The sequence below is a fragment of the Pelodiscus sinensis genome, chromosome 5, assembly GCF_052426305.1.
Source record: "Pelodiscus sinensis isolate ZL-2025 chromosome 5, ASM5242630v1, whole genome shotgun sequence".
NCBI lineage: Eukaryota > Metazoa > Chordata > Testudines > Trionychidae > Pelodiscus > Pelodiscus sinensis.
The window spans coordinates 80805943-80819441 of record NC_143056.1 but is presented as its reverse complement, the minus strand read 5'-3'; the positions used below and the strand labels follow the sequence as shown (position 1 = coordinate 80819441).

At 41.4% G+C, this 13499-nt stretch overlaps 1 protein-coding gene across 3 annotated transcripts in view; it reads left to right on the top strand.

Moving 5' to 3' along the window:
* Nucleotides 1-3757: 3757 nt before the first annotated feature.
* ALX4 (ALX homeobox 4) overlaps nt 3758-13499 on the top strand; it is an 88490-nt gene continuing 78748 nt past the window's right edge. Inside the window, exon 1 of one of the 3 annotated variants that reach the window (XM_089778551.1) lies at nt 3758-3852. In XM_089778551.1, coding sequence (XP_089634677.1) covers nt 3849-3852 — 4 coding nt within the window. In that variant the 5' untranslated portion in view covers nt 3758-3848. Of the gene's footprint in view, nt 3864-3884; nt 3999-13499 lie in introns of those variants that run through there. The other 2 variants (XM_089778553.1, XM_089778554.1) reach the window with 2 other exon arrangements.

Here is a 13499-nt window from a genome sequence, read left to right as displayed (position 1 = left end):
GCTCAGGGTCGGGGGTCTCAGTGGACCACGTTGATTTTCATGCAACCTGCTCCTGGGTGGCCAGGCAGGCAGCTCTCCTGCCCAAGCTGGCCACTTTCCTGTGCCTAATGCGGAGATCGTGGATGAAGTCCACGATGTCTGCACTAGCCCAGGCGGGTGCCCGCCTCTTGCGGTCCTGGGCAAGCTCCCGGGAGCCGCCAGCCTGGTCCCGGGAAGAGGGGGAGGGCTGGGGGGCATCGGGTGGGTGGCTCGATCCGTGCCAGGTGCAGGGTCTGCTGGCTGGGTGCTGGCAGGCTTGCACCTGGCACGGGCACCGTAGCCAGCCCGTGCCCCTTTAAGGGGTCCGGGGCCAGGAGGGGGGCAGTAGAGTTTCCCTGGTGTTGGCCAGAGTGGCCACCAGGGAAAGCTGGGGAGGGCTAGCCTCCCACTAGTTCGAATTAAGGGGCTACACACCCCTTAATTCAAACTAGCTAGTTCGAACTAGGCTTAATCCTCGTAAAATGAGGTTTTCCTAGTTCGAACTAAGCGCTCCGCTAGTTCGATTTAAATTCGAACTAACGGTGCGCTAGTGTAGCGCCTATTAAAGTTAGTTCGAACTAACGTCCGTTAGTTCGAACTAACTTTGTAGTGTAGACATACCCATAGCTACTAAGATGATCTCATGCCTGCTGGGACTTGTACTGCTATTTCTCTCGTCCTTCCTCATCTTAAACCCTCCCTACTATCTGGTAACTCCACTCACTGTGTGCTCCACAGCTAGATAGAAACACCCTCTAGGGCCAGAACTGTGTTCTCGTTTGTTCTGACAAGTGCCCAGCATGTGCTCAGGTGCTGCAAAAGTAATAATTATAATAACTAGGGGGCTGTGCCCCCTACCCGCTACGCTCGTCAACCCTCCTCTCTCTGGGGGCAAGGTATGGCCAGCAGGGAGGGAGCGGAAGCAGGCTGACGGTAGGTGTCTGGCTGGGGGGAGGGGAAAGGAGCAAGCTGGGAGTATAGGGTCTTGGTGGAAGGCATGAGTGAGGAGGTGGGGTCTGCAGGGTCTTGGCAGGATGATGAGTGATAGGACTGTCTATGTGGGGTCTCAGATTTGGGGGTATAATTGAGTGGGCTGGGAGTGCAGGCTTTGGCCAAGGAGGTATGTGAGGAGGTTGGGAGTGCAAGGTCTTGGCTGAGGATGTGTGATGGGGCTGGGTTGTGGGGAGGGAGGAGGGCATGTGGCTCACAGCTTCCTGCCTTCCCCCCCCCCCCCCATAGCACCAGGAAGGGGGGAGGGTATGCAGCTCCAGCCCTCTCTGGGAGGAGGAAGAGCATGCGGCTCCCAACACCCCCAGGATGGGGGAGAGCACATGGCAGGAGGGGAAGAGACCATACAGCTCCTGCTCACACCCCCCCCCCCCAAGCACTGCAGAGTGAGGGGGAGGCTGTGTAGCTCATGTCCACCCCTAGGGGGGAGGGTGCATGGCTCCCATGTCCCCTCCCCCCTGAGCACTGGGGACCAGGAAGAGGAACGGGAGGGAGGAGGAGACAGGGCGGCTGAGGGCAGCGGGGACAGCAGGATGCAGAATGATGTGATAATGTCACTCTGTCATCCTGCAGGGAAAAAATTATATATATAAAGAGATAACAAAAGATGTACTATGTGCTCTGCAGTGCAATTCTTTAATGAATGTCGATATCCATTTGCCTCATGTCTCATATCACAGCGAACTTTGCAAACTTACACTGAGATACACTTTCTACACAAAGTCACTTTGCCTGCCCACCAATGCAGCCTCCTCATTTTGATTTGCCCCTCATGCAGGAATGATCCAAGAGAGGAATCTCTAAGAATTTAAACTTGTAAAGTGTCTTAGATGCCTGGTCATTTCTCCACAGGGAGGCAGAGTTTTCCCCAGACACTTCCTGAGGAGGATCCCAATGGGAATTCCATGCCTCAATGCACAAAGCCCTCCACGCCTAGAATCATAGAACTGGAAGAGACCTCAGAAGGTCATCAAGTCCAGCCCCCTGCTCTAGGCAGGACCAATCCCAACTAAATCTCACCTCAACATCTTCTTTGGATCTCTGGGGATCTTCAGGAGGCAAAGGCATCCAAACACCACACTTTGCCTTAACCACAGATCTCCACCAGCTCCTGAATAGCATAGTTCAAGAGTGTTCCTAGAGACCATCTTAGCTATCTTATGGTTTTCATCACTGTCATATCTATGCCTTTACCATAGCTTCCCCCAGAAATTCCTATGGCACAGAGGAGGAAACACCAAAAGTCAATACTGACTTCCACTGGAGTCCTTCATGGGGACCAGGATGAGAACACAGAGTTTCAGCTGACTTCTCTTCCCCATTTACAACCAACCCCTTTAGCTCTCCCAGCATGGAACCCTTCTAAGGATGCAGAAGGGAGCTGAGGACTCTCTAACCTTCTCTATGATAAAGAAATCTATTTCCCAGCCCTCCATGTATAATAAACTCTTGGGAAAGGAAGGTCAATTCCCCCTGGTCTCTGATTTTTAAACTTCTGCTGCATTCTTTCCCCTGCCACCTCCCCACAATTCAGCACTTCTCATTGAGTCAAATAAAACCTAAAGGCAAAATCTCCTGTCATCTTCTCCAAGGTCTCTGAAGTGAGTTTCTACATCTAGAGCCAACCCCATTTGGACACATTCTTGCAGGTTATTGTGTCATCTTGTCCTTCTTTTGATGGCATTGAAATTTTAACTTTCATTTAGGTGCAATAATAACCCAAATGATACATCCCCTCACCTGCCATTAACCCCTGCAGTCAGACCTCTTCATGTGCCTTTTCCTTTTCAAATGTCAACACAATTCATAACGATGCACTTAAATCATGGTAAATGTCCATAGAATTCTTCTGGGCAACCATATGACAACCACATTAGCACCAGATGAGCTCAGCATGTTTATTATTATTACAATGGATACCAAAGTCAATTAAGAATGATTGATCAGTCACTTGTTGTGACTTGACCCAAAAAAATTTTTATTTTTATTTTTTGAGGGGTTTGGGGGAATGCCAGAGGAAAAGAAAATAAAAATCTGCTCTGCTCTTTTAAGGCCGTTTCTTTAAAATATTGATTAACCTCATGATGTCCCTTGAATTTTAAAGAAACAAAGTTATTAGCTATTTTCATTATTATCATACTAACCCAAGGGGACAGCTATGAAAATAACTTGGAAGTGTCACATGGCAATCAATCAGTTCCTTATGGTTAAGAACTCTTTAAACTATAGAACCAAAGGTATTAATAAAACTAATAGGGCATTTAAAATCGTGCTGAAAGATAGGATCACATTTAGTCAGGAGAAAGTCAGGAATAAAGTGTTATGCCCAATGTTCCTTATGCCTTGCCCGGAGCAAAAGGTTAGGAGATTCAAATGCCTGCATTTTCCTTGCTGTGGAATGCTCCTGAACTGAGCTGTCCCTGGAAAAAAACAGGAACCCTTATTGAAAAGATTATCTTCTCCATCAATAATCCCCCTCTAAGATTTCTTTATTAGCAAACCCCATGGCAAAACCTGACATATTTACAGCTTGTAGTAAACTTTATGTATCTGCAACAATATTAATAATATAGAGCCAGTGACCACAGCAAATCATTCAAGCTTTCAAAAAGTGAAAGCTTAGCTGTATTGAAAAAAGAGAGCCCTGACAAGTTTGAAATCTTTCCCAAACACCCCCTCTGAAAAGAGAACTTTACCAAGATGAAAAAAGTGTGTTGGAGGATTGGAAACATAAGAATACATATCTTAAAAAAAACACATACACACACACAAGTCTGATATCACAGGCTGCGCTGAGACAGAAACCTGATCTTTTACATGGAATGGGTAACATTTGGGTCTGTTTTATGTGAATTGCTCCAAGCTGTTTTTGTTAGAAATGTATAGATTTTAAGGTAAGGCGTACTAGATAGGCAGTGCAGGTCATACCCACTTTTGGAACAAGTTCCCCCATTACTTTTCAGCTGAAAAAGGTAGGGTCCAAAATTTGCTTTCCTTGATGGGAAACTTCGTTGCTTTTAACACGGAGATGAACCAGGCAAATGAACATTTGCATTTCCAGTGCCTGATTGCACTTTTCATCACTCTGTCAGTTTATTCTCTTTCTTTGTTTCCCCTTCTGAGAACTAATTGTAGTCACAAACCTGCAGGAATGTTTTGGTTTATTTCTTCCTTTTGAAAAAAAATTGCTATTTTTTCTTTTTTAGTAATTCTATAAATTCTTTTGTGGTGGGAAGAAAATGTGCAATATATACAGCTCAGAATAATATTTTGGAAGAGATAAACTATAAATATTTCCATTCTTTATATTTGCTTTTCACTCTAAGCAGTTCAATAATTCTATATTATTTATTTCTAGTTAAATAGCATCCATATTTATTCTATCATATCCTGGTTTCTTAACTGAGAAATGGAATAGTATGTTATTGTTCACCCAGTTTTAAAGAAATTATTTTTACTATATTATGATTCATTTTTATGTCTATATTTATATTGCTTGGAAAAGGAAATATTCATGGCTATAAAAATGTAAATAATATTCAGAAATTCAAAATACTAAATATACAGTAATAATGTAAATAAGAATTATAACAGCCTTCTTAAAAAAAATTTGTTTGCTTGGTTTTAGTAAGAGACAGTGTCTGGGATATCACTACAAAAAGCAATAATTAGTTTCATGTTGTTGTTTTTATTATTATATTATGGTTAATCCCATGTTATTCTTAAGGTGAACAATCAAAAATAGTCATGACAAATATTTCATTTATTTTTGAATAATTACAAATTTATCCCATTCAACACTGTCCCTGAAAACTGTAGCAGCACAAATTATAAGAATCCCATCAATATTTTAAGCATTTAACTCAAGATTGCTTAATTTATTTTTATTAATAATTATGCAGAAGGATTTTTAATTATTTAATTAAAATAAAATGTCTTAAAGCATAAAATTCTAACTAGTATTCAGATTATTCATGTTCAGCATAGCCTTGATCATGGATTTATTATATGCAGACAATAATATTGTGAAAATTCTTTGCTGCACATTCATTTTTGTTTTCAGTATTTTCTATGAGTACATGTTTGAATGATAAATGTGTATATAGACAGATAAAAATAGACATACATATATGTATGTTTACTTAGATACGTGTTGTGGTTTGATTCTAAAGTAAGAACAAGGAAAATATTCAAGAATATGTTCTATAAATCTCACCTTTTAAAACCATAGTGTTTTACAATTAACATTTGTGAGCTTTGCACAGAAAGATGTGCAAAAGTGTGCCTTTAGATTTTTATCTGTATCAGCCATTGTTTTTTCTCCTAATATAAGCGCAAATCACTTTTGCTTTTCATTTTGTTTTGTTTCACTAGTTCTTTACTTCAGTATTTTCAATGAGAAGTATTTTCTACTGATCTGAAGTTTAGGTTCTTTGCTTGTTTGCTTGTTTTTTGGGGGAGAGGATTCTTGGCTTTGTTTGTTTTTTGTTTTGTTCTGTTGTTATTTTTTCTTCCTTACCTGTATGATATTTAGTCCTGCTATTTGCAGAAATATACATAGATTGCTGAAAAGACGGGGGAAATAATTATAGTCCTTAAAATAAAAATCATGCAAACAACAAAGATCTGGTGTCTAAAACCTACTACAAAAGTTAAATATCTAGAGTTCTGAGAAAAAATCAGCAACTTTCTTCTTACTTGTCTTTCCCTTAAATATCACATTGATTTTATTGCTTATTATTATTATGCTCTGATACCTTTCCATACATGGTTGCACAGATTTTTCACCTAATGTAGCTCACTAATTAGCTAAATCTCAAAAAAGAAGCATTTTCTTTACAACTTTTTACCTTAATTATTGTGTCAGATTTGGAAATGAATATGTTTACATTTTTGAATCTACAGTAATTAGATTTTAAAATTTAAATGGCCTTCTTTAGAGCAAGCATCTTTATTCTTAAGGATAATGCTTTTTCATATTTCACAATTTTAAAGACTGCTTCACTACAGACTTTAAATATATAAAATATTATGGGGTGATGTGTCTACATATATACATACGCTCACACACACAGACCTCTTCCCTAATGACAGGCTATAAACTGCACAATATTGACAGCTAGCAAGAAAATTATACATAGGGAAAACACTTTACATCCTAGCCTAGGAAAAGAAGTATTGTTAATAATAAGCAAGGGAACATTTTAAAATGTTTTCTTTAAATTAAGCATCAAACAGAATTGTTTTAATTAATATCTAGAGTTGGAGAGTAACTTACAGGCTTCAGTTTGCTCCGACTATAACAAAATTTCCTTTGTGGTTTCCCCTGTAAGATCAAAAGGAGTCAATTAACTTTTGTATAAGGTAAACAAACTTGTAACTTGAAATATCCTTTTGAATTATCTGGGCTGTGGAGTCAGGGCTTTTCTGTGTTGTGTCTCGTGCTTTTCTATTATAGACATTTTCCACAGTGCTGGAGCAGGGACACTGGTGTGCCTGTCTGGTGTGGGATGCTGTTTTACAGTAAACTAAATATTTAAATCCAAATGCTGCATTCCTGCCAAACTGAGAGCATTTGGAAGATTAATAGAGTATTGTTCTGATAATATGAATTCATTCTCCCAAATCCTCTTTAAGTGGAGCCTTAGTCACAAAGAAACAGACTGCAAGGGCTGTGGGAAAGCTGGAGGTTCAGATAGAAGAGAAAGAGATGAAAAAAGGGACCTGTCTTTACTTTCAGTAAACCCCAGATACTGGGCATACTCTTTGGTGAAAGAGATGGGGTAGAAAGGCACCCTTATATACCATTTCTAGCTACCCAGAATTGTCTGAAAGAAGAGATCAAGCTCAAATCCTTCTGAGCAGCCAAAGAAAATTACAATTGGCAAGGCCTCCTGCTTTCCCAATGGGTGGAATTATTATTATTATTATTATTATTATTATTATTTATTGTATTACAGAAGCACTTTGAGGTCCCAAGAGACTTATTGTACTAGATGCAGTAGGCATAGAATAGTAAGAAACTGTTTCTGCCCCCCAAAAAGCCTTCAACGGGCAAGACAAATGAGGGATGGGAGAAGGGAAGTACTGCTACACTGAATGGGGAAGTTAAGTGACATGGTCATGCAGGAAATCTGTGGCAAAACTTAGACGTGAACCCAGCTCTTCTGAGTCCCACTGCAGTGTTTTAAATCCAAGGCTATCCTTCCTCACTTAACACCTCAGCTGGGATTTACTGGATAATAGAGTCTGAAACTGTTTCTTAAAGGTGACGAGAAAAAGATTTTTTCAAACAGATATTTAAAATGTTTTGGAGGCCTGGAAACTAGTTCTCCCGGTACTTCTCTGACTGGCTCACCATAGTATCTTTGCCCTCTAGCCTGCAAAATGACTCACAGAGCCCCCTAAGGAAAATGAGGGTCTGTCATCCTGAAAAAGTGGGGTCATCATCATGAAGATGATTCCACACGTTTGGTGCTTCAGTTAAGGGCAGAAAAAATAGCTTAGATTCTTCAATGATGGGAGTTACCGAAAACCTAGACAAGGTAGAAAACTCCCAGGCTGAAACATCCAAGTAGTCCCTCAAAAAACAACTGATTACAAGATTTGGCATTCCTGGCATTTCTAACATTGGCAGAGGTGGACGAGAAAGCAGAAGAAACTTCATCAAAAAAAGTCTCTACTGTTCCTACATCATAATTCAGAAGCATTTTAAAAGGGGGGACACAAACCTCCCTCTTTGCTGGTTACTATTAAACTTGTTCTTTTTCACTTCTTTCTGAATATTTACTCCAAAATGCCCCTTGCCATGTTACACATGAAAGCATTTCATTTCATCCCTCGTAGAACAACACAGATCCTAAGGATTCCTGTTACAGCGAATAGCCTTGCTGTTTTATCAACCATATCTACTGGGCAAGGCATAGCCATTCACTTGCTGAGGATAATGATGAGGAGAAAAATTGAATGCCATATGCATTTGCCCAGCTAAGGTAACATCATGCAAGTTTGTTTGATGATGATTAAAATCTTGCAGTGTGGTTTGCTGTGTAATTGGACCTGGGTTTGAGTCTTACCTTCTTTATCCTTAACAGATGTAAAGTTACTGTGGTTTGAGGTCGTTGGCTGTATTGGTAGATATGAATGGTAGAAAGCAATCATCCCAAAGGGAAAAGGAATGGGGTTTTTTTGGCTTTGGGGGTTTTTTGAGCTTAACAGTTATGTTTAAGTTTATGTTTACCCATTTTGTCTTTGAACGTGCCACTGAGATTTATTCTCCCTTAGTTACCAGTAGAAAGCTGGTAATTTTTCTTTTTTAATCAAATCCTAGCCAGCACTTTCTGTTTCTTTTGCTGCAAATTGAAATTAAATTGTCCAGTAGTGAGAAAAGCAGCTGCCCTTCCCAGTTTGCTACCTCAAGGTAACAGGAGAGTTTTTCATAATCGCCTTCTTCCTTCACTCTTGGTGTAGTACAAGGGTGGGAAACCTCAGGCCCAGGAGCCAGATGCAGCCCCCAGCTTGCCTGGATCTAGGCCCCAGGACTCAGGGCTCCTCCTCACCCAGCGTTGGGGAGCTCCCACTGGCGCTTCTGCTGCCTTCTCTCACCTGACTGATTTTTCTGTGGGTCAGCAGCCCCTGACCCAAAAAAGGTTCCCTACCCCTGGTTAGTAGTAGTATTCAGAGAGTGTCTGTGGTACACTGGAGAAAGATACAATCCCTACCCTAAATCATATTCCAGTCTAAGTAAATCTGGTAACTGCCTGAGTGTAGTTTTGGGGGTTTCTCACACCTGCTAGTGCCAGTTTTCTTTAGTTGCATGCTGGTTTAGAACAAAGAAACCAATCCAACAAACCCTTCACTAATACTAGTAACCTATGCTCATATAATTTTTTTCATTGACTTATGGGACTGCTCATGTTTGTGTACGAATGGCACCCATCCAAATCAAGAGCCTAGATGTTATGGTGCTGGAAGCATTTAAAATGTTTAAACACAATGCCAGTTGCTTGCCTATACAGTCCAGTCCTTCAATATATTGAGTCTCCTGAACTCCCCAGTGAATTTAGTGGAAGTTGAGGGCATTCAGTCCCTCTCATGAGGCTCTCAGCTGTATGTTTCAAGATCAGATTTAGGAGTAGGTTGGTTTTTATTCACAGCTTTCTTAGTTTTCATCACATCTCAGCGATGGGTGAGAACGAAATACCTTAGACTGATAGACTGTCTGGTACATTCCGGGATAAGGATGTGCACCACACATTTCAATTCTGTATTCATTTCGGTATAAGGATCCCAAAGTACTTCATAAATTATATTGGTCACTAAAAAGCAATCATCCTCATGGAGGAGAGCAGGAGCCTAAGGGACCATATGTTGTGCTGTACTGTAGTGGAAGGAAGGAAGATTTGGTCAAGGGCATTGGGGCAAGCACCTACTCTTACAAAAAAGGTCCTGTGGAATCTCCAGTGTCTGAAGAGAACAAGGACCACCTCACTTAAAGTTCCATCAGAAAACTAAATAATCCTCCATTACTGTGTGAAGCCTTGTTGTGATCCCGTCCACGTCTTCCCTTCCCACCTAGCATATTGTCCTGGAAACAATGGAGCTCTGCAGGTTTGGCCCTGTTATGTGTCAGTGGGCCTTATTGTCATTAATATCTTACTCTTTCTAGAGCTTGCTGAACAAATGTAGTTTGGAATGTGGTCTCCTAGGGATTCTTCTTGGGCTTTTAAAAGGACCTTTGCTGGGCCTGCAGAATATCTATCTTAGTGAGTACAGAAAGAGCTGGTAATTAAATGCTAAGAAGTAAAGTGAAAGAAGTCAGTGATGCTTATTGTTTTCCCCTCTTCCTCAAGTAAGTCCCCCTATAATTCTCGTGGCAATTCCTTGAAGGGAAAAATGACAACAACACCCACATCTCCAAACTTAGGACCTGTGAAACTGAAATTAAGCACCGAGGAAAGAAAAGGAACAAATGACTCATCACTTATTAAATAATTAAACCAGTCATTCAGATGAATGCCATGCACTGAGGGCCTGACTCTCCTCTCCCATTTGTTTTTACACCAATGTCATTTCACTGGCAGTAGTAAAGTTATTCCTGGTTTATACAAGTGTAAGCGATATAAGGATGAGGTTTGTGGAGGTTTATCCATCAAGTTAGTAAAAGCTCTGATATTCCAAGGTTTCCATTGGGCAAACCAGTTCGCAAGCCCTTCTTTGAGGGTTTGAGGGTACAGATAGAAAGGGACGATGATTTATATGTATGACTAGGTTGTTATTTAAACCCTCAAGCGGGTTTAACTGCTAGGGTTTGGGGGGTTGTTTTAAGTGGAGCTAATGGTTTCTTGGGGTCTTTAGAATAGACTTTTCTGATCATGTCACTAGTGGCTGAAACTAAGATACCCTTCCCCCCTACCTTTTCCTGCCAGATCCCGTTTTGGGGGGAGGTGAGTTAGTAATAGTCACAGATCTGAGTCATTAGTCTTTCCTGCATGATTTCCCAAGTGCACCAAAAAAGAGAGATGTGGGGAGGAATAAAGAAACCCCCCTTTATTGTGCTGAAGCTCATAAATTCATGGTGGGGTGATTTACAACAGCAAAGCAGAGTACCTAACTCAAGTCAATGCAAGAGGTTAATATAAAAGGTTAAGGAACTTGGGTCTGGCTGATTTATGGTCAGTCTGTTGGCTTTTATCCTGACCACAGCTCTGCAACTGTAGATTGGGACTCTACAAAGCACAAGAGAGGGTGATGGCGTTTGGGGGAAAATAAATGAATTTAGACATTAGCCCTGCCTATAAAATAAAGACCCCAAAATACTTAAATGACCAGAGAGCTGTAGAATCACCACATGTGACTGCAGGAGGAAGCCTTCTCCTCTTTGGGCTTTGTTTGGGTTAGTACAACTGACAATTACCCATAATCTTTTGAACATGGCAATACAGTTTAACCCAGCTACTTCATAGCCATGCCTCGCAGCATCAGCCAGTGTGAGTGTATTGCCAGTCATCTGAATAGCTAAATAGTTCTTTAGACCAATGGCCTGATGCAAATCCTAATGGTGTCCAAGGGAGTCTTTGTCCATGAGCTTTGAATTAGGGAACAAATCACCCTGGCATCCAGTATCATCAAAATCAACTGCTGTTGTTAAGAAAGTGTGGCAAAATTTCCAGACTGCTCCATCAGCATTCCGCAGAAGAGATCAGCACGGATCCTTTTCCTTCCCAGACTAGCTGCCTTGGCATAGGCTCATCAGGTTATTATGTGCTCGGTAGTGCCTGGTTGACAGACTAAGGTAAGATGAGAACTCAGGATCTGTCCCAAGCACATGCCTTGTGGGTTGACTGCAATAGAGGAATTCCAAAGGCCTCTTACCAGCCCTTCAGTGAAGGAGTGTGCTCCCTTTCCAAGCTCTAGGAAGGATGTCTATGGCCACTGCTAAGTAGTACCCTGTGGGATAGTAAGGAGATAAGGGAACAGGAAGAAAAAATGAGCATGGGAAGACAAAGAGCTACATTTGTGGAGTTACTCTAGATTTACACCAGTGTAACGTAGAGCAGGATCTGGCCAATGTCACTGCCGCTGTGTATTTGCAGGGGGCTGGGCAGGGGGCCTAGAAACACATCTCTACACTAATATTCCTCAGCAATCATCCAAACCCACAAGCAATACCCAAGCCTATAAATCTCTGGCTATGTTACAGAGGGTTGGCTTTACCTTCCCCACAACCCTTCCATTCGGTTCTCAACATTTGGCCATACACCACGAGGGAACTAAGATTTATTTAAGACCAAACCTGTAACCATAAGTGTTGATTTCCCACTGAAGAGCGAGAGAGAGAGATTGAGGAATTAGGAGTTTGTTTGATGGCGCTTGTCTTCTTCTTTTCCCAGCAATGCTGTAGTAATTCAATTGCCGTGAGGAGTGCATGGTGTTCTCTCGAATGATTTATTGAACCCATGTCAGTATTAGTCTTTGCCCAGGCAATTCAAAAACACCATTCACATGACTTCCATTAGAGAGCTGCTTTCTCAACCACGCCATTCCAATATGGCTTAGAAAGGATGTTCATTTACCAACTGGGCAGCAGCACAGAGGAGACAGTGTTACTGTCTGTTTACAAATGCTTTTCCCTTTACTTGCCAATAATAAATTCTGGGTCAAAAATAGTCTTTGGATTTATACAGGCTAGTAAAACAAATCATAAAACTTTTAACCCCATTTGAAACCCAAGTCTCCTGGGGATTTCTGATTAGAGAGCACAAAGGTTCTGTTATGTTTTGGGAAAGGCATTGTTTGTTTCTTAGCCATGTAACTTTTAATTTTAGTCAATTACTGTAGAATTAATCAGGAGGAATTTTAATATCTGTATATTTACACCACTAGCGGCAGTGGCTGCTGCTTCTAGAGAAGAGGGAATATTGATAGGTATGAAAAGGACAATGAAATTTGTGAAAGTGAGACCACATTTTTTCCTGCCCATGTCCCCAGCTCTTCTGCAGTCCATCGGGCAAGGAGCTTGAATACATCAGTTTCCCTGTGTACTATTGCAGGAAGGCTACATAGAAGAGATGAGGCATTTAGCTCTGAATATAGAAAGGCTAATGATCATTCTTCATTCGTCCAACAGAAAGTTTCACAGGTTTGGTTCAGGTCTGTTGAAAATTCTGTCTGCCCCAGGCATAGATCTCTCTCTTATGGTCAGCAGCTTCATGGAATGACAGAAATGGAGTTATCATGGGAGATCACTGTGATAGAATGAGAGTATGTGTCTTAGGCAGCTATCACCAGTCCCTAAAAGGGCTTTGGACATCAGAACACAGACCTTGAACTGGTCTCTCTGTTCAACAGGAATCGCTGCAGACAGCAGAACACTGGGGTGATGTGTTCATGGCGGCCTAAACTTCCAAAGCAATAGGCTGGTGTGTTTTGTACTAGTTGGAGCTTTCAGTGGCTTTACTTGTATATATAATGAGTCGTTCTAATCCCACCTGCAAGTCACAAGTCTGTGAATCACTGTGGTCAGTTCTGAGTCTGTCAGGATGAGGTGCCAGCTTCCAGTCTCTGATGAAAATGAATATTTTTTCCTGCCACTGCTATTTAGGAATTGAATGTAAGAGAGAATTTAAGAGGATCCTTTCTTTGGACAACTTGAACCATCTCAGGGCAGATGTAGAAATATATGCCTGTGTTGATATGATATATTGAGTTATATCATTTCCTTTGTGAGACTGAAAGCAAACTGTGTCACCTGGGGGGGGGGGGTCTTCTCACTTAGTTCTGAAATGCAGAAGCCATTATAACAGCACCAGCACTGCCACCCAACAGCTTAGAGATCATCAGTGAGGACTAAAGTATCGATGTGATATACAGAAGCATTTAGATAGAACGTAAGTACCTGTGTCAGATACCTGAGTTCTGCTTCCAGCTCTCTCAGTGACCTGCTGTTTGACCTTGGGCAGAGCCCTTTTCCT